The sequence below is a fragment of the Tachypleus tridentatus genome, chromosome 1, assembly GCF_004210375.1.
Source record: "Tachypleus tridentatus isolate NWPU-2018 chromosome 1, ASM421037v1, whole genome shotgun sequence".
Lineage (NCBI taxonomy): Eukaryota > Metazoa > Arthropoda > Merostomata > Xiphosura > Limulidae > Tachypleus > Tachypleus tridentatus.
Window position 1 is genome coordinate 18,708,019 of NC_134825.1, and position 22,357 is coordinate 18,730,375.

Below are 22,357 nucleotides of genomic sequence, written 5' to 3' on the forward strand. Positions count from 1 at the left end.
TAATACTCTATATGTTAACAGAGATAATGTTGGTGTATTAGAGGATAACAACAATTGTTCTTAAGTAATATTCTATATGTTAACAGAGATAATGTTGGTGTATTAGAGGATAACAACAATTGTTCTTAAGTAATATTCTATATGTTAACAGAGATAATGTTGGTGTATTAGAGGATAACAACAATTGTTCTTAAGTAATACTCTATATGTTAACAGAGATAATGTTGGTGTATTAGAGGATAACAACAATTGTTCTTAAGTAATACTCTATATGTTAACAGAGATAATGTTGGTGTATTAGAGGATAACAACAATTGTTCTTAAGTAATATTCTATATGTTAACAGAGATAATGTTGGTGTATTAGAGGATAACAACAATTGTTCTTAAGTAATATTCTATATGTTAACAGAGATAATGTTGGTGTATTAGAGGATAACAACAATTGTTCTTAAGTAATATTCTATATGTTAACAGAGATAATGTTGGTGTATTAGAGGATAACAACAATTGTTCTTAAGTAATATTCTATATGTTAACAGAGATAATGTTGGTGTATTAGAGGATAACAACAATTGTTCTTAAGTAATATTCTATATGTTAACAGAGATAATGTTGGTGTATTAGAGGATAACAACAATTGTTCTTAAGTAATATTCTATATGTTAACAGAGATAATGTTGGTGTATTAGAGGATAACAACAATTGTTCTTAAGTAATATTCTATATGTTAACAGAGATAATGTTGGTGTATTAGAGGATAACAACAATTGTTCTTAAGTAATATTCTATATGTTAACAGAGATAATGTTGGTGTATTAGAGGATAACAACAATTGTTCTTAAGTAATATTCTATATGTTAACAGAGATAATGTTGGTGTATTAGAGGATAACAACAGCTGTTCTTAAGTAATATTCTATATGTTAACAGAGATAATGTTGTGTATTAGAGGATAACAACAGCAATTCTTATTATTCTATATGTTAACAGAGATAATGTTGGTGTATTAGAGGATAACAACAGCTGTTCTTAAGTAATATTCTATATGTTAACAGAGATAATGTTGGTGTATTAGAGGATAACAACAATTGTTCTTAAGTAATATTCTATATGTTAACAGAGATAATGTTGGTGTATTAGAGGATAACAACAATTGTTCTTAAGTAATATTCTATATGTTAACAGAGATAATGTTGGTGTATTAGAGGATAACAACAGCTGTTCTTAAGTAATATTCTATATGTTAACAGAGATAATGTTGGTGTATTAGAGGATAACAACAATTGTTCTTAAGTAATATTCTATATGTTAACAGAGATAATGTTGGTGTATTAGAGGATAACAACAATTGTTCTTAAGTAATATATATGTTAACAGAGATAATGTTGGTGTATTAGTTAAGTAATATTCAGTTAACAGAGATAATGTTGGTGTATTAGAGGATAACAACAATTGTTCTTAAGTAATATTCTATATGTTAACAGAGATAATGTTGGTGTATTAGAGGATAACAACAGCTGTTCTTAAGTAATATTCTATATGTTAACAGAGATAATGTTGGTGTATTAGAGGATAACAACAATTGTTCTTAAGTAATATTCTATATGTTAACAGAGATAATGTTGGTGTATTAGAGGATAACAACAATTGTTCTTAAGTAATATTCTATATGTTAACAGAGATAATGTTGGTGTATTAGAGGATAACAACAATTGTTCTTAAGTAATATTCTATATGTTAACAGAGATAATGTTGGTGTATTAGAGGATAACAACAATTGTTCTTAAGTAATACTCTATATGTTAACAGAGATAATGTTGGTGTATTAGAGGATAACAACAATTGTTCTTAAGTAATATTCTATATGTTAACAGAGATAATGTTGGTGTATTAGAGGATAACAACAATTGTTCTTAAGTAATACTCTATATGTTAACAGAGATAATGTTGGTGTATTAGAGGATAACAACAATTGTTCTTAAGTAATATCTATATGTTAACAGAGATAATGTTGGTGTATTAGAGGATAACAACAATTGTTCTTAAGTAATATTCTATATGTTAACAGAGATAATGTTGGTGTATTAGAGGATAACAACAATTGTTCTTAAGTAATAAGTAATCTATATGTTAACAGAGATAATGTTGGTGTATTAGAGGATAACAACAATTGTTCTTAAGTAATACTCTATATGTTAACAGAGATAATGTTGGTGTATTAGAGGATAACAACAATTGTTCTTAAGTAATACTCTATATGTTAACAGAGATAATGTTGGTGTATTAGAGGATAACAACAATTGTTCTTAAGTAATACTCTATATGTTAACAGAGATAATGTTGGTGTATTAGAGGATAACAACAATTGTTCTTAAGTAATACTCTATATGTTAACAGAGATAATGTTGGTGTATTAGAGGATAACAACAATTGTTCTTAAGTAATATTCTATATGTTAACAGAGATAATGTTGGTGTATTAGAGGATAACAACAATTGTTCTTAAGTAATACTCTATATGTTAACAGAGATAATGTTGGTGTATTAGAGGATAACAACAATTGTTCTTAAGTAATATTCTATATGTTAACAGAGATAATGTTGGTGTATTAGAGGATAACAACAATTGTTCTTAAGTAATATTCTATATGTTAACAGAGATAATGTTGGTGTATTAGAGGATAACAACAATTGTTCTTAAGTAATACTCTATATGTTAACAGAGATAATGTTGGTGTATTAGAGGATAACAACAATTGTTCTTAAGTAATACTCTATATGTTAACAGAGATAATGTTGGTGTATTAGAGGATAACAACAATTGTTCTTAAGTAATATTCTATATGTTAACAGAGATAATGTTGGTGTATTAGAGGATAACAACAATTGTTCTTAAGTAATATTCTATATGTTAACAGAGATAATGTTGGTGTATTAGAGGATAACAACAATTGTTCTTAAGTAATATTCTATATGTTAACAGAGATAATGTTGGTGTATTAGAGGATAACAACAATTGTTCTTAAGTAATACTCTATATGTTAACAGAGATAATGTTGGTGTATTAGAGGATAACAACAATTGTTCTTAAGTAATATTCTATATGTTAACAGAGATAATGTTGGTGTATTAGAGGATAACAACAATTGTTCTTAAGTAATATTCTATATGTTAACAGAGATAATGTTGGTGTATTAGAGGATAACAACAGCTGTTCTTAAGTAATATTCTATATGTTAACAGAGATAATGTTGGTGTATTAGAGGATAACAACAATTGTTCTTAAGTAATATTCTATATGTTAACAGAGATAATGTTGGTGTATTAGAGGATAACAACAGCTGTTCTTAAGTAATATTCTATATGTTAACAGAGATAATGTTGGTGTATTAGAGGATAACAACAATTGTTCTTAAGTAATATTCTATATGTTAACAGAGATAATGTTGGTGTATTAGAGGATAACAACAATTGTTCTTAAGTAATATTCTATATGTTAACAGAGATAATGTTGGTGTATTAGAGGATAACAACAATTGTTCTTAAGTAATATTCTATATGTTAACAGAGATAATGTTGGTGTATTAGAGGATAACAACAATTGTTCTTAAGTAATATTCTATATGTTAACAGAGATAATGTTGGTGTATTAGAGATAATGTTGGTGTATTAGAGGAAACAACAATTGTTCTTAAGTAATATTCTATATGTTAACAGAGATAATGTTGGTGTATTAGAGGATAACAACAATTGTTCTTAAGTAATATTCTATATGTTAACAGAGATAATGTTGGTGTATTAGAGGATAACAACAATTGTTCTTAAGTAATATTCTATATGTTAACAGAGATAATGTTGGTGTATTAGAGGATAACAACAATTGTTCTTAAGTAATATTCTATATGTTAACAGAGATAATGTTGGTGTATTAGAGGATAACAACAATTGTTCTTAAGTAATATTCTATATGTTAACAGAGATAATGTTGGTGTATTAGAGGATAACAACAGCTGTTCTTAAGTAATATTCTATATGTTAACAGAGATAATGTTGGTGTATTAGAGGATAACAACAATTGTTCTTAAGTAATATTCTATATGTTAACAGAGATAATGTTGGTGTATTAGAGGATAACAACAATTGTTCTTAAGTAATATTCTATATGTTAACAGAGATAATGTTGGTGTATTAGAGGATAACAACAATTGTTCTTAAGTAATATAATGTTGGTGTATTAGAGGATAACAACAATTGTATATGTTAACAGAGATAATGTTGGTGTATTAGAGGATAACAACAATTGTTCTTAAGTAATATTCTATATGTTAACAGAGATAATGTTGGTGTATTAGAGGATAACAACAATTGTTCTTAAGTAATATTCTATATGTTAACAGAGATAATGTTGGTGTATTAGAGGATAACAACAATTGTTCTTAAGTAATATTCTATATGTTAACAGAGATAATGTTGGTGTATTAGAGGATAACAACAATTGTTCTTAAGTAATATTCTATATGTTAACAGAGATAATGTTGGTGTATTAGAGGATAACAACAATTGTTCTTAAGTAATATTCTATATGTTAACAGAGATAATGTTGGTGTATTAGAGGATAACAACAATTGTTCTTAAGTAATATTCTATATGTTAACAGAGATAATGTTGGTGTATTAGAGGATAACAACAATTGTTCTTAAGTAATATTCTATATGTTAACAGAGATAATGTTGGTGTATTAGAGGATAACAACAATTGTTCTTAAGTAATATTCTATATGTTAACAGAGATAATGTTGGTGTATTAGAGGATAACAACAATTGTTCTTAAGTAATATTCTATATGTTAACAGAGATAATGTTGGTGTATTAGAGGATAACAACAGCTGTTCTTAAGTAATATTCTATATGTTAACAGAGATAATGTTGGTGTATTAGAGGATAACAACAATTGTTCTTAAGTAATATTCTATATGTTAACAGAGATAATGTTGGTGTATTAGAGGATAACAACAGCTGTTCTTAAGTAATATTCTATATGTTAACAGAGATAATGTTGGTGTATTAGAGGATAACAACAATTGTTCTTAAGTAATATTCTATATGTTAACAGAGATAATGTTGGTGTATTAGAGGATAACAACAATTGTTCTTAAGTAATATTCTATATGTTAACAGAGATAATGTTGGTGTATTAGAGGATAACAACAATTGTTCAGAGATAATAAGTAATACTCTATATGTTAACAGAGATAATGTTGGTGTATTAGAGGATAACAACAATTGTTCTTAAGTAATATTCTATATGTTAACAGAGATAATGTTGGTGTATTAGAGGATAACAACAATTGTTCTTAAGTAATATTCTATATGTTAACAGAGATAATGTTGGTGTATTAGAGGATAACAACAGCTGTTCTTAAGTAATATTCTATATGTTAACAGAGATAATGTTGGTGTATTAGAGGATAACAACAATTGTTCTTAAGTAATATTCTATATGTTAACAGAGATAATGTTGGTGTATTAGAGGATAACAACAATTGTTCTTAAGTAATATTCTATATGTTAACAGAGATAATGTTGGTGTATTAGAGGATAACAACAATTGTTCTTAAGTAATACTCTATATGTTAACAGAGATAATGTTGGTGTATTAGAGGATAACAACAATTGTTCTTAAGTAATATTCTATATGTTAACAGAGATAATGTTGGTGTATTAGAGGATAACAACAATTGTTCTTAAGTAATATTCTATATGTTAACAGAGATAATGTTGGTGTATTAGAGGATAACAACAATTGTTCTTAAGTAATATTCTATATGTTAACAGAGATAATGTTGGTGTATTAGAGGATAACAACAGCTGTTATTAAGTAATATTCTATATGTTAACAGAGATAATGTTGGTGTATTAGAGGATAACAACAATTGTTCTTAAGTAATATTCTATATGTTAACAGAGATAATGTTGGTGTATTAGAGGATAACAACAGCTGTTCTTAAGTAATATTCTATATGTTAACAGAGATAATGTTGGTGTATTAGAGGATAACAACAACAATATGTTAACAGAGATAATGTTGGTGTATTAGAGGATAACAACAATTGTTCTGTAATACTCTATATGTTAACAGAGATAATGTTGGTGTATTAGAGGATAACAACAATTGTTCTTAAGTAATATTCTATATGTTAACAGAGATAATGTTGGTGTATTAGAGGATAACAACAATTGTTCTTAAGTAATATTCTATATATGTTAACAGAGATAATGTTGGTGTATTAGAGGATAACAACAGCTGTTCTTAAGTAATATTCTATATGTTAACAGAGATAATGTTGGTGTATTAGAGGATAACAACAATTGTTCTTAAGTAATATTCTATATGTTAACAGAGATAATGTTGGTGTATTAGAGGATAACAACAGATTGTTCTTAAGTAATATTCTATATGTTAACAGAGATAATGTTGGTGTATTAGAGGATAACAACAGCCTGTTCTTAAGTAATATTCTATATGTTAACAGAGATAATGTTGGTGTATTAGAGGATAACAACAATTGTTCTTAAGTAATATTCTATATGTTAACAGAGATAATGTTGGTGTATTAGAGGATAACAACAATTGTTCTTAAGTAATATTCTATATGTTAACAGAGATAATGTTGGTGTATTAGAGGATAACAACAGCTGTTCTTAAGTAATATTCTATATGTTAACAGAGATAATGTTGGTGTATTAGAGGATAACAACAATTGTTCTTAAGTAATATTCTATATGTTAACAGAGATAATGTTGGTGTATTAGAGGATAACAACAATTGTTATTAAGTAATATTCTATATGTTAACAGAGATAATGTTGGTGTATTAGAGGATAACAACAGCTGCGTTCTTAAGTAATATTCTATATGTTAACAGAGATAATGTTGGTGTATTAGAGGATAACAACAATTGTTATTAAGTAATATTCTATATGTTAACAGAGATAATGTTGGTGTATTAGAGGATAACAACAGCTGTTCTTAAGTAATATTCTATATGTTAACAGAGATAATGTTGGTGTATTAGAGGATAACAACAATTGTTATTAAGTAATATTCTATATGTTAACAGAGATAATGTTGGTGTATTAGAGGATAACAACAGCTGTTATTAAGTAATATTCTATATGTTAACATATAATGTTGGTGAATTAAAGGATAACAACAATTGTTATCAAGTAATACTCTATATGTTAACAGAGATGATGTTGGTGTATTAGAGGATAACAACAGTTGTTCTTAAGTAATATTCTATATGTTAACAGAGATAATGTTGGTGTATTAGAGGATAACAACAATTGTTCTTAAGTAATATTCTATATGTTAACAGAGATAATGTTGGTGTATTAGAGGTTAACAACAGCTGTTCTTAAGTAATATTCTATATGTTAACAGAGATAATGTTGGTGTATTAGAGGATAACAACAATTGTTCTTAAGTAATACTCTATATGTTAACAGAGATGATGTTGGTGTATTAGAGGATAACAACAATTGTTATCAAGTAATATTCTATATGTTAACAGAGATGATGTTGGTGTATTAGAGGATAACAACAATTGTTATCAAGTAATATTCTATATGTTAACAGAGATGATGTTGGTGTATTAGAGGATAACAACAGCTGTTCTTAAGTAATATTCTATATGTTAACAGAGATAATGTTGGTGTATTAGAGGATAACAACAATTGTTCTTAAGTAATACTCTATATGTTAACAGAGATGATGTTGGTGTATTAGAGGATAACAACAATTGTTATCAAGTAATATTCTATATGTTAACAGAGATGATGTTGGTGTATTAGAGGATAACAACAATTGTTATCAAGTAATATTCTATATGTTAACAGAGATGATGTTGGTGTATTAGAGGATAACAACAGCTGTTCTTAAGTAATATTCTATATGTTAACAGAGATAATGTTGGTGTATTAGAGGATAACAACAGCTGTTCTTAAGTAATACTCTATATGTTAACAGAGATGATGTTGGTGTATTAGAGGATAACAACAGCTGTTCTTAAGTAATACTCTATATGTTATCAGAGATGATGTTGGTGTATTAGAGGATAACAACAGCTGTTCTTAAGTAATACTCTATATGTTAACAGAGATAATGTTGGTGTATTAGAGGATAACAACAATTGTTATCAAGTAATATTCTATATGTTAACAGAGATAATGTTGGTGTATTAGAGGATAACAACAGCTGTTCTTAAGTAATACTCTATATGTTAACAGAGATGATGTTGGTGTATTAGAGGATAACAACAGCTGTTCTTAAGTAATACTCTATATGTTAACAGAGATGATGTTGGTGTATTAGAGGATAACAACAGCTGTTCTTAAGTAATACTCTATATGTTAACAGAGATGATGTTGGTGTATTAGAGGATAACAACAATTGTTATTAAGTAATATTCTATATGTTAACAGAGATGATGTTGGTGTATTAGAGGATAACAACAGCTGTTCTTAAGTAATACTCTATATGTTAACAGAGATAATGTTGGTGAATTAAAGGATAACAACAATTGTTCTTAAGTAATACTCTATATGTTAACAGAGATAATGTTGGTGTATTAGAGGATAACAACAATTGTTCTTAAGTAATATTCTATATGTTAACAGAGATAATGTTGGTGTATTAGAGGATAACAACAATTGTTCTTAAGTAATATTCTATATGTTAACAGAGATAATGTTGGTGTATTAGAGGATAACAACAATTGTTCTTAAGTAATATTCTATATGTTAACAGAGATAATGTTGGTGTATTAGAGGATAACAACAGCTGTTCTTAAGTAATACTCTATATGTTAACAGAGATAATGTTGGTGTATTAGAGGATAACAACAATTGTTATCAAGTAATATTCTATATGTTAACAGAGATAATGTTGGTGTATTAGAGGATAACAACAGCTGTTCTTAAGTAATATTCTATATGTTAACAGAGATAATGTTGGTGTATTAGAGGATAACAACAATTGTTCTTAAGTAATATTCTATATGTTAACAGAGATAATGTTGGTGTATTAGAGGATAACAACAATTGTAATTACGTAATACTCTATATGTTAACAGAGATGATGTTGGTGTATTAGAGGATAACAACAGCTGTTATTAAGTAATATTCTATACGTTAACAGAGATAATGTTGGTGTATTAGAGAATAACAACAATTGTTATTAAGTAATATTCTGTATGTTAACAAAGATAATATTGGTGTATTACCAAGCGAAATACCATTGTTAATGAATAGTAGTGTATTTGTTAGCAAAGAAAAAATGAATGAAAACAACTACGAACAGCATTAGCTCAAATATTACTAGGTTTATTAAGGTTGTAAGTTTTCATTCTATAATCCTGCTGTGGCATAAATAAATCATAATAAATCTCTGACTTGGAGTTAAGTATGATCACTGTGTGTGTACGACTCCTGTAAGAGCTCCGAGTGTGAAGGATATTCGATGTAGGCTATGATATTTAAAAGCAAAATATAATATTGGTCATGAGATAGTAAATAAATAATTCAGAAAAAGAAGTTTCTATTTTTTTAATACTCAGTTAATGAAAAGTAGCTCAATTGTACTTCTGTAAATGTACTGTTATTTCCATATGAATAGTTTGCGATGTGTGATTTAAATGCTCGTGTAAATGGATTCTGAGTTAAACAAATAAATGTTTGCCGCACTAAGTCCAATTTTCCGTTTCGCGCAAAGCTGCACGAGGGCTATCTGCGCTAGCCGTCCCTAATTTAGCAGTGTAAGACTGGAGGGAAGGCAGCTAGTCATCACCACCCACCGCCAACTCGTGGGCTACTCTTTTACAAACGAATAGTGAGATTGACCGTGACATTATAACGCCGTGCGGCTGAAAGGGCGAACATGGCCGTTAGACTGAGAATCCTTGACTATGAATAAAATAATTCCAAAGACAATATGGGCCTGGTCCGGCATGGCCAAGCGTGTTAAGGCGTGCGATTCGTCATCTGAGGGTCGCGGGTTCGCATCCCCGTCGCGCCAAACATGCTCGTCCTTTCAGCCGTGGGGGCGTTATAATGTTACGATCAATCCAACTATTCGTTGGTAAAAGAGTAGCCCAAGAGTTGGCGGTGAGTGGTGATGACTAGCTGCCTTCCCTCTAGTCTTAAACTGCTAAATTAGGGACGGCTAGCACAGATAGCCCTCGAGTAGCTTTGTGCGAAATTCTAAAGCAAACAAACAAAACAAAAACAAACAAGATGGGCCATCTTATAGACATTTATTATAAGTGTTATGATAAGGTGATATGGCTTCGTAGAGTATGGATTCATATTATGCTGTAAAACAGACGATAATTTAATATCCAGTTAATGACATGTGAGGACACTGACGTTTTTAAATACCGTATTTAAAATATAGTTTCACGAGGAACAAGAAAGTCATCATCAATTTGTCACTAACCTTAATTACTCAGGTTTTATTCTTTATTACAAAGACAACCACGTGTTTGTGGATAAAGTAAACAACAACGGATAATTTATCCCTGGAAATAAGAAACTCAGAAACTCATTTTACAAAAACAAAAGGTAACTTCGGTTTATATCCACATCTCATGTAAGTTTCGTGTTTGTAGTTTTGGTCTTGAAACTTTTCTAAGGTTCTACAACTTTTTTTCTTCGACTAAAAACCAGGTTTTGATACCCGTGGTGGGTAGAGTACAGATAGCCCATTGTGTAGTTGTGTGCTTAATTCAAATCAACAAAGATTAACAAATGGTGTTATGAATAAACCATCTAAGATAATAACGCTTAAAACTAGCAAGGTTTTATACAGCTGTTTTCTTAATAAGTTCAAAATATATTATCTCCCGGAGACGAAAGCTTTTATCCCACACTAATATTATTAATTCGACCAAAAACATTATTAAATAACCAATGGGATTCTCTAGCTGTGAACGACAACTTTAAAAACTAATAAACAAAATATTATACATGTGAAGAACAACCAATGAATTAAAGAAACAAATCAAAAGCAGATAAACCTGAGAATGGAATGTTAAGGCAAAAAGATTCAACATTCAACTTTGAGATTCGCTTTTAAAACTAAGAAACAAAATATTATATGTCTGAAAAACAATTACTGAGTTCAAGAGACAAATCAAAAGCACATAAACCTGAGAATAGGATGTCAGGGCAAAAAAAAAATCAACATTTATCATCGAAATTCGCTTTTAAACATATCAATATTATGAGACTTCGAGTTTGTTTTTTGTTGTTGTTGAAAAGTTAAATCTTTTTTTTAATTTTGCAAAAATAGTAAGAATACACCAGGTGAAAATAATGGATGGGTAAAGTTTGAGGTTAGCTGAAAATGTAGAAACGATATTTAAATTTATATAAGCAACATGCATCTCAATTTTTGCACCGAGTCAGCGTGGAACTGAAACAGAATGATAAGAAAGCGGAAGTTCTTTGTGATTCATGAGGTACACCCATGTTAAATTTTTTTGTACGTGTATTTGTAAAAAAAAAAATTATAGAATATATAAAAATAACTGTCATACAAAAGCGTTATAAGTATTGAGCAAACCATCACATGATTACTTAGATGTGTGAAACAAAAATTTCTAAAGTCCTCTGTTCATATTGTTATGGACAAACCCAGATGTTGTAAGACATAAAATCCATTCAAGAGTGTCCCCGGTGAGACAACGGTAAGTCTATGGACTTACAATGCTAAAATTCTGGATTCGATTCCTTGCGATCGACACAACAGATAGCCCAATGTGGCTTTGCTATAAGAAAACGAACAAAACAAATAAACAGTTTCAATATTGATGATAAATATTTATTATAAATTGCGTTCAATGTTCAGTCAACAAAAAACATTGATACCATAAATCATTATGTTCGTTATAAAATGTATTTGTGCATTGTACGTTTTTATTGTTTAGTACGAAGTTACAAATAAAACAAACTAGAAAATAATTACAATAAAATTAGGCTTAAACGTAAGGCCTGCATTTGATGGAAAAAGTATAATGCATCTGGCATTATGTGTAGTCAAGGCTTTTCAGTGTTTTTATTGTGCAATGAATATTGATGAAAATATAATGTCAAATTCAAGTTTAATTTTAAATAATTTATTTAGAATTTTGTTCAATATTTCAGTATCATCATGTCGAACTACACAACAATGTTTTTTGTGTTTGTCGAAACAATAATAGAACAACTAGAAGTGACATTCAGCGAGTTTGTTAAGCGATGTCAAAGGACACAAGATTTCGAAGAACCTCCATTCTTTTCCCATGGAAGAATAATAACTCGAGCATAGACACCTTTAGAATAGCAAGAGGTTGAAAACTATGCGCTCCGAAAATTCGGAAGCACCTCTTCACCAGCACAATGAATACTACGGATACGAAAAAGCATCTTCCGACTCAAAATCAATGTGTTGAAGTTGAGCATGTTTCCTGGTATAAAGATAATAAATAAAAATTTATAACTAACAAAAGTTCAGAAGCCCGCAGAAACACTACGTAACTAATGACTGTTTTCGCGAGAAAGATGACCAATGAAACTGGACTTTTAGCAATCCCATACTAATTATATATCTATCAGTTCCTCTTATTACGATGAAAACTGAAACAATAGGCAGCCCCACGACCTGGGTCATCTTATAGGAAAGTATTAATACTCAGCATAATATTGTTTTAAAACGTGACTTCTGATGTTTAATAATGTTGGTAAGTGCTTATTGACTTTCGCTGTTCTAGTCATCGTAAATAAATTTATTTAACTCGGAAGAGAAATATTTTTGCTTCCTGAGTAAACCACTTTTATATAACGTTTTAAAACTTATGATTATTTAAGAAAAATATCTTCCTCCCTAACTTTATCCACACAAGCGAAGAAAGATCGACTAGTTCTGATGAACATCACATTTCAAACAACCAATAAAAATAGGGAATTAAGCTGAAGCTGGTAAAAAAAAGAGCATCGAACATCGAATCTTTATAATAGCGAATCTTTGTTTTGAGAAAAAATTATAAATCACTCTTTTGAAAATAAATAAAGTAAACGTAAACTTACACGTACACTACCATTGGGTACTGTGTGACGTCATCATCTCGTAAACCAGGGGTTAAAAGAAGTCTAACGTTTGCAACTGAGGAAAAAAATTAGTAAACAAATAAGATTACCTATTATTGAAAATAAGACAGTTGACAGTCAGTGAATCTTTTGAAAATATTTCCTAATTTAAAACAATATTTTACTATCAAAACCCTTGCATTTAGCTGCTCAAAGAAATGTACACAAATTGCTCATTTTCATCCGTAAGAAATTGTTTGTTTTTGAATTTCGCACAAAGCTACTAGAGGGCTATCTGTGCTAGCCGTCCCTAATTTAGCAGTGTAAGATTAGAGGGAAGGGCAGCTAGTCACTAACATATAGCTTCTTACTATTTACAAAGAAAGTGGTGTTTAAACCAACTTACGAAATATATTTTCCACTAACATAAATATCGACTTCAAATAGCCTGTACACCTACTTTTTAAACACAAAGTTCACTACTTTATAGACATGAATTTCAATGGCATTTATATCGGCTTTATGAAAATGAATTCCATTAGTACGTATATATACTTTAAATTATAAACACGACTTTGACTGGTAACTACATCTACTTTCTACACACAAGTGGGCAGAAAGTGGCCTAGTAGTCACTGTAGTTACCTAGTAGTTATAGTAGGACTATAGCACTGAGAGTTTCGCGTTCTGTTGTTGCAATATTGCAATCTGTATTTTGATAGGCGCATTACTGGAGTGACAGTCAAATCACACTACTTGACTACAGTAGCCTCAAAGTTGGCGGTGGATGCTGTTGACTAGCTGCTTTCCGTTTAGTTTCTATATACAAAATTAGGGACGGCTAGCGCAGCTAGACATTATGTAGTTTTGTACGAATATTCGAAAGAAACGAAACGGAGTAAATACAACTCAACTAAACACAAATTAATCAAAATCTACATCAGCTTACGAAACGTAACTAAACATGTATTTATACCTATTTACTAAACCTAACTTCTGTTGTTGATTAGAGCTGCCTATTAAATCCATCGTTTCATAGTGTAAACTGATTAAAGATTACATTTATTCATATTTAAGACTAATTACTGTATCTAACATTTGTAAAAGTTTGAATGTATACTTTACTATAAACTCCCTTGTTAAATCTACTGATATTAGGTTTATACTTTCCTGTCTACTTACTAAATCCACTTTCTAGTGGAACATGGAATGTACGAACTTGTGGAAGCGCCCTCTTCTGGTATAAAGTTTGGAAGGCGCTGTTATTATCCAAGAGATAAACTGAAATTAATAAAAAAGAAAAACATTATTGAAATTGCAAATAATCTAAACATTTTAAAAAAATCGTAAAAATATATATTTATCCTAATTTCCAAGTTACAAAAATACAAAATAACTATCTGCCTCTTTAAATATAAGTTATATATATATAAATGTAAAAATACATGGGCCAAGGGTAAATTTATGGACTTATAACTCTAAAATCTGGGTTTCGATACCCGCGGTGGATAGAGCGGAGATATACTTCTTGCTACAAGAACAACAAAAACGAATAAGAAATATCAAATTTGAAACACACATATCAAAACAAGAAGGTCATGGTGCGGTCAAGTGACTTCTGTTAAATAGTTTTTAATTTTTGTATTCTGCGTTTGTACTGGTGAAATTATCAAGCAGAGAGTTTATTATGTAACCACAGAATGTACGCAAGAAACGTTTTTTATAAATTAATAGGAGTGGATAATTATCCTGGAAAAAAAAGTGTTTCTAGATCTAAAATAATTCAAACAAACAGGTAAAAAACCACCAGTAGTTAGTACTATCCGAGAACGGATATAAATAATATTTCTATTTTGAGTTTCTTTACATTAATATTGATGGCCAAGCGCGTTAAAGCGTACGACTCGTAATCGAAGGGTCGTAGGTTCGCATCCCCGTCGCGCCAAACATGCTCGCCCTTTTAGCCGTGGGGGCGTTATAAAGTTACGGTCAATCCCACTATTCGTTGGTAAAAGAGTAGCCCAAGAGTTGGCGGTGGGTGGCGATGAATAGCTGCCTTCCCTTTAGTCTTACACTGCTAAATTGGGGACGGCTAGCACAGATAGCCCTCGAGTAGCTTTGTGCGAAATTCAAAACAAACAAACAAAACAAACACTTGGCCATCTGGTGATAAGGTAAGTACTGGAATATAATTTAACTTGGTCATTATATTGTTTAATTTCACATTAATTTTGCTCATGCCTTTTCACCGATTTTCACCATATATCTGTTCTTGCTGTTTCAAAGTAAACCAATGTTGCAATTCAAATTTAAATAGGTTTTCTGGGGGACAATGTCCCAAAACACTTTTACTTCCGCCAGGTTTTGCCAGATGGAGTATTGATAAGTGAGTTAACTCAGTTACCCCGACCTGTCAATGCCTTCAGGATAGAGTATTACAAAATAAAAAAAGTTTGTTGAATTTCCACAACAATGGTTAAAGGTGGTTAGTTTTTATTTCATCTATTTCTTGTTTGGGCAAAAACGAAACGCAGGATTTAACCTAAAATAAGTGTAATGTGCAAAATCTTATCCAATAACCGTAGAATTATTTACATCTCAGATGTGACTTAATGCTGAACGTCCTATATCAACAAGAATGCATAAACATACGTACGCAGTTTGTTTCCATCGACAGCTCTAAGCTCAAATTTGGGTATTCCTGGACCCAAACACTCCAAAATATAAAACTTTGCTCCAGGACTGAAGGTGGCGCTGTTGAACAAACATCTGTCTCCAATATTACACGTGAGACATTCTTTTGAACGATTTGGTGAAGTAAGATCTGTGATGCTAAACAGGTGTCTTTGTCCTGATTTATTTTTCAAGGTGCTGATGTAGTATCTAAATATGAAAATACATAAAAATAGCTCAAAACACATAATTAGCACCGGATTTCTTTCCTTAGAATAGATAATTATCATATAGTGTTAAATATTTATCCTAAACAGGAAATACTATGATTGTATGCAAGTGTAATCATAGATTATCATACAATGAGTAAATTAATTAAATAACAATTTGTGTTTTTTCAGAAAATGCATTATTTTACATTAGTAAGTTAATTCGTATGATACGGTTTGGTCACTTGAAAGTATATGAACTGCAATCAAACTAATTGTCGAGAACTTTGCACCACAGCTGAATTCAGTCCGTATAGAAAATTTCAGTCTCATTTATTAACTTCATCTGACGGGTCATCATTTTAATACACAAAATATTATAAGAGTAGAATACCTTAGCAATTAATGTCTTCTCAGAGATTATTATTCTGAGGAAAAATAAACTTACATACACGATATATTTTCATATAACGATTTTCATATAAGGATTTTTGAAAAGTTGATTGTCGTTATAAGTTTGAAAAAAGACGAATCGATTTTGTGTTTCTTTACATTTTTTTTTTAAATTAATGCCACTGAACATTTACGAACATCTAGAGGTGATGTGGCTTAAACATATTCAGTGCTCTATTGATCGAAGGGCAAACATTTTGAGCATATTATATAAACTTGTGCAGACATTCAGTTATAATGGTCTGTAACAATGAAACATTGTCACATCTTGTCCACAGCTCTAACAGAAGGCCCGGCATGGCCAGGTGGTTAAGACAGTCAACTCGTAATCTAAGGGTCGCGGGTTCGACTCCCCATATCACCAAACATGCTCGCTCTTTCAGCCGTGAGGGCGTTATAATATGACGGTAAATCCCACATTTCCTTGGTAAAAGAGTTGGCGTTGGGTGGTGATGAATAGCTGCCTTCCTTCTAGTCTTACACTGCTAAATTAGGGACTTACCAAAACACAAGAAAAGCTGTCCCACGAGTACATACAAAATACGCAAATATTTCATACTAATATAGATCGAAGCCCAACATAAAACAGTCCTAAGAATTAATCAAAAGAAGGTTATAAAGAAACAGTAGCAAAATCAGGTGTAGTTACTATTTATTAAACCTTGTATTGGAAGTTACGCAAATGAGATTCATTTAACACTTTACGTGTTTCATATGTTGTCGCAATTGTTTAGTCATAGTAAACAAATGAGTTGTTTTCTAGATAAACTACTAAAGCTGAGTAGACCACATTGTTTTATGATGCTTCGTTTTAGAACACTGAGGGACTTCTCTAACTATCGAAGCAGATGTCGTTAATGATGCAAGTATTTCCAGTAATAGAGCAAATGTAATCTAAATTATTGTGGTTATTTTGAGAAGTTACAGGAGTCTTTGTTAGAATAACTAAGAAAATGTTTTAAAAGAAAATTATAGGATCAAAACATTTGGACAGGAATTTCTTCTATGTCAGTATTATACCTGATTATTCTGATGTTTTTCAAGAATAATATATCATTAAAATAGAATGTTCTATGGAAAAGGAACTGATGAAATCTTGTTGATATTTAAAGCATTATCCAGAATTTATTATAACGAATCACTTAATATATCCAGTATGTGTTGTAGTATATACTACTGTTTCTTTTTCTTGGTTTATTTCTTTTGAATTCCGCGCAAAGACATCCCTAATTTAGCAGTGTAAGACTAGAGGGAAGGGAGATAAGTCATCACCGCCCACCGCCAACTCTTGGGCTACTCTTTTACCAACGAATAGTTGGGATTGACTGTAACATTATAAACGCTTCAATGCTTGAAAGGAGCGAGTATAGTTTGGTGTGACGGGTGTTCGAACGCGGGACCCTCAGATTGCGAGTCGAGTGTGTTAACCACCTGGCCATGCCGGGTCATCACGTTCAGATCGTACGATGCTATTAAAAAACACCACAGTCACTAATATGTCTTCTTTTGTTCACACAGTCACCGGATCTCAGTTCGAGTTACACATGTTTGAGGTGAACATGAACTTCTGGTAAAATTTGTGGATTACATTTGAATAAAACTTTCAGTATTTTTAAAAACTTTGTCTCGTCTGGTGCAGGCTACTCTAACAGTGAAAAATGATCCGACTTTAATTCACTAATAAATCTAATGTTTAAACCAGTGAGTGAAAGCACTCCTGTAATCGTATATAAATGAATAGTGAGATTGACTGTAACATTATAATGTCTTTATGGCTGAAAGAGCGAAGATGGTTGGTGTGATGGAGATTTGAACTCGCGACCATCAGATTGCGAGTTGAACACCCTAACCACTTGACCATGCTTTATCATTGGTATACTCTACGCTTGAAAGACATATTTAATACTTGCTGTAGCGTGATGTGATGTTCATAAAGAACCAGAGCTACAAGAACCAACTGCACGTTTTATTTAACGCACATTATTTGGATCAGCGTGTTTCGATACGAAGAACTGATTTGCTGCCTCCCGAAACTCTGAACCACTAAAACACCAGAAACTATTACGATTTTCATATTCAAATTCTGTCAGCTTTTTGTGTGTGTTTGTGACAATGTGGCTGTAGGAGCAGCGACCCTCCGCAGAGCAACTGTTGGTAAAAAGCGATTGTTTATACAAGAAGTCCGTTAACTGAAAGAATATTTGAAAAATTTTCTCAGTGTTTTATCATCTTCAAACTTGTATAAAGCTTAGAAAGTTTACCTTTGAAAACGTATAGCGTTTTCTTATGACAAAAATTGAAAACAATAAAACCTTTTGTTAATAGAATAATCCCACAACGAGAGATACGATAAAATTGAGAAAGCTCAGTTGTTACCATCAAAACAGATCGGGTACAAGTATTTGAGATACAATAAAGATGTAAACGAATTAACGTGTAGCTATGTAATTACCATAACTATAGCCACGAAAGATATATTCAAAAATAATCATACGTAAATGTTTACCTGTGACGTCATAAAATGCTAGAATATTATCTCACAGTTAAAATAAAGAGGGAATCTTCAATAATCGGTCAAGAGATGCGGTTATGAGCAACAAGTTTGTACTTGGAAAAAATTCAGAGCCATTTTATGAGCCGTTATGCAGCGGCTAAAAAAATGAGTAACTTGTTTATGAGTCTAAAATTTTAACAATACTTGAAGACAAATGAGTCCGATGATAAAACATCTTAATTCTTTTATTTCCTGAAAACAAATATCAAACACAATTACAAAATATACGTATATCACATAATAACTGAACGCTTACACTTTACGGGCTTCAGGGCGATGAGCCATAACCTGGATGACGTCATATGCTCCTTCAGTGAGAAACCTTTTACGCTTGTCCTAAAATATGAACAAAAACATTAACCACAAATACAGCAGTTTAATAAGCTAATGGTTTCTGAGTATACGGTGCAACCTGTAATGACGACAAATGTGTTATACATACAAGCAACGTTACGATCAAACAGTAAATAACATGAACTCACAACCTATAAGTCTACCATACATCAAACATTTAAACTATGCACAAACGCGCTGCTAACAAAATGTTTCGGCGGTTGTACCATAAATTTTCTGATCATCTGCAATCGAAGATAAATGTTTATAATTTCCTTAGATTGGTTTGGCTTGTTTTGAATTTTACGTAAAGCTACACTAGGGTATCTGCGCTAGCCGTCCCTAAGTTAGCAATGTAAGACTAGAGAGAAGGCAGCTAGTCATCACCACCCACAGCGAACTCTTGGGCTACTCTTTTAAAAGCTAATAATGGGACTGACTGTCATATTATAACGCTCCCACGGCTGAAAGGGCGAGCACATTTGGTTGACGGGGATTCGAACCCGCGACCTTCGGACCGTTTCTTTAGATTATAGTGTTTAAAATAAATTGAAAAATTTAATATATGTATAATTATCGGATGTTCAGATAACCTACAGCTAAGAAAACTACTTTTGCAAAATACGATAACAGAATATTAGCCTTCGAGATTTACAAATACGTCACTAAGAGATACTAACAACGTCTAATATTGCAAAATTCACACGTTGTAACGGTTGACACTTATTACGGTGAAAAAGGCATAACCATGTTTGTTTCGTTTCAATTTATTTCTGATTAAAAACTAGAATATAGTTAGTTTACATATAGTTAGTTGCAAAGAGTGACAGGTTAGAGACAGGTCAGCTAGGAATCTTGTTAGCTCAAACAGAGGGTTGAGTATATTGAATTAAATAAATTAACACGTAAGTCATGTAACACTGAAGTGTAGACTCAGTGGAACATGTGAATCAGATCCACGTGGCGAAGTATATGGCGCTTTGCAGTTAGAGTGATGGCTACGAAAACTGACCGCTTTTGAGAACAGTGCGCAGTAGTAGGTTTCGACGTAAAATATTCATACGTTCATACTACAAAGAAGATATCTTTTGTTCTTAATGATACTGTAAAAGAAAGAAATATGGATCATCTTGGGGAACCAGAACCATCCACAAATGGACGTGCAACAGCCATGGTAAACAAAGCACGACGTCTAGTAAAAGGTGTGAATCTATGAACGCATAAGTTCAGTCGCAAAAGCCACCCACGCGTCCTAGATAAAAGTATGCCATATAACTAAGAAGGATTTTCATCTGTAAACGAGGTCAACAAGGTATTGGCTCACTGAGTAAGGCTTCCAGTCGTATCTCATATTAAACCATCGTATACCTCGAAAATTTGAAAACTAAATGAGAACGTGATGTTTCGCATGAACATATATCGGTCAAGTAGCCAGATGCAGTTTCTATGGATTTCTGGGCGATTGGACTGTTGAAATCGTCGGGCTCGTACACTAGATAGATTATGGAGGAACCAGGAAGGATTGATACGATTTGGACATGAAATGACTTACGAAGAAGCCTTTTGCAATATAATATAAAATACAGAATTATTGTCAAGATGCACGGTGGTCCTCTAGAGTATGACCAGACAAGGCGACAGCCTGTAACCAGCTGATGATGTCACAAGATTGTTTTAATTTGACTCCAACCTCTTAATATCTTCCTCTTGATATTATGTAGTAAAAAACAAAACGCTCAACCAATTTATTTCAGTTCTGACTAATTTCAACGTATCAAGTACAAATGACACTACAGACGGTAGATTCGTTATTGAACTATAGAAAGGTTTCAGAAAACTAAATCATCGAAGTAAAACTAGCATCATGGATGTAAGTTAAACCTTTAGATTTTATTCCTGTCTTTGGTACGTACATGGGCCCGGCATGGCCAAGCGTGTTAAGGCGTTCGACTCGTAATCCGAGGGTCGCAGGTTCTAATCCTGGTCGCACCAAACATGCCAACACTTGGGCTACTCTTTTACCAACGAATAGTGGGATTGACCGTCACATTTTCACGCCCCCCTTTCAGCCATGCAATAATTTTTAATAACACATCTGAACGAATATGAAAAGAATAATATTCATTTAAAATAATATTTTCATAGAAATAAACCAACAGCAATAAATGACATTAGTATCATTTCAAGTGCCACTTCTCATAAAATAATTTACTAAGATGTTCTCCGTGTCTGAAATATTTAGAACGTATATAATAATCTGTTAAAAAAACATCTACTTACATTTACACTGATCATTGCAATATGTCTGAAACTCCCGAACTTTTCAACCATTACAGGAAGTCGGAGAAAATAATATTTCTTATCAGCTGTAAAAATGGGGGGATCATACATGTCTATCCACCCAGTTTTACTTGTTTCTTCTAAGTTCTGTGAGGAAGAAACAGAATACGTTCATTTTACTTCCACACACCAATCAATATGTACTGGCTTTGTCCAGGCTCTACCCATCACCCCTCACCTGTGTGGAATGTTCTTCAGTCGCTAAGTAATGTACAGGGTGGCCCGTAAGTTCCTACCCATCCATATGTTGTTATGTTTCATTCAATTACGCATGTATTATAAATTTCTTTCTTTTTCTTTCAGAGAAATATGGCCGATGTAAGTTCAATTACACTTGAATATGTCTCACAGAACTGGCGTCGCATAATATTATGCAGCGAGAATGAGGGACAGTACACAGATACACTGGATACATAAGATATATGGATGGGTAGGTACTTACGGGCTACCCTGTACACTCTCATTTTGTCTTGATGATTTGATATACGTCATTTTAGTTGTTTTTTTTATATGTTAAATGTTAGACATCTGGTGATTTTAGGGGGTATTGATGATTATATTCTATTGGGGGTTATACAATTACTAATAATGACAGAGGGATTTGACTTAAATATATCACATCTGTAGAATGTTGTACACTAATGGTTCTGGATAGTTTGAGTTATTATATTG

At 31.6% G+C, this 22,357-nt stretch overlaps 1 protein-coding gene across 4 annotated transcripts in view; it reads right to left on the bottom strand.

Annotated features, from left to right (window-relative positions):
* The window catches only part of LOC143244137 (dipeptidyl peptidase 4-like), a 334,696-nt gene that overhangs the window by 30,009 nt on the left and 282,330 nt on the right, over positions 1-22,357 (bottom strand). For all 4 annotated transcript variants that reach the window (XM_076488283.1, XM_076488272.1, XM_076488297.1 and 1 more), the window contains 5 exons: positions 21,626-21,772; positions 19,269-19,348; positions 15,780-16,006; positions 14,306-14,404; positions 13,124-13,199 (listed from right to left, as the gene is read on the bottom strand). In XM_076488283.1, the coding sequence (XP_076344398.1) occupies positions 13,124-13,199; positions 14,306-14,404; positions 15,780-16,006; positions 19,269-19,348; positions 21,626-21,772 (629 nt within the window). The remainder of the gene's footprint in view (positions 1-13,123; positions 13,200-14,305; positions 14,405-15,779; positions 16,007-19,268; positions 19,349-21,625; positions 21,773-22,357) is intronic.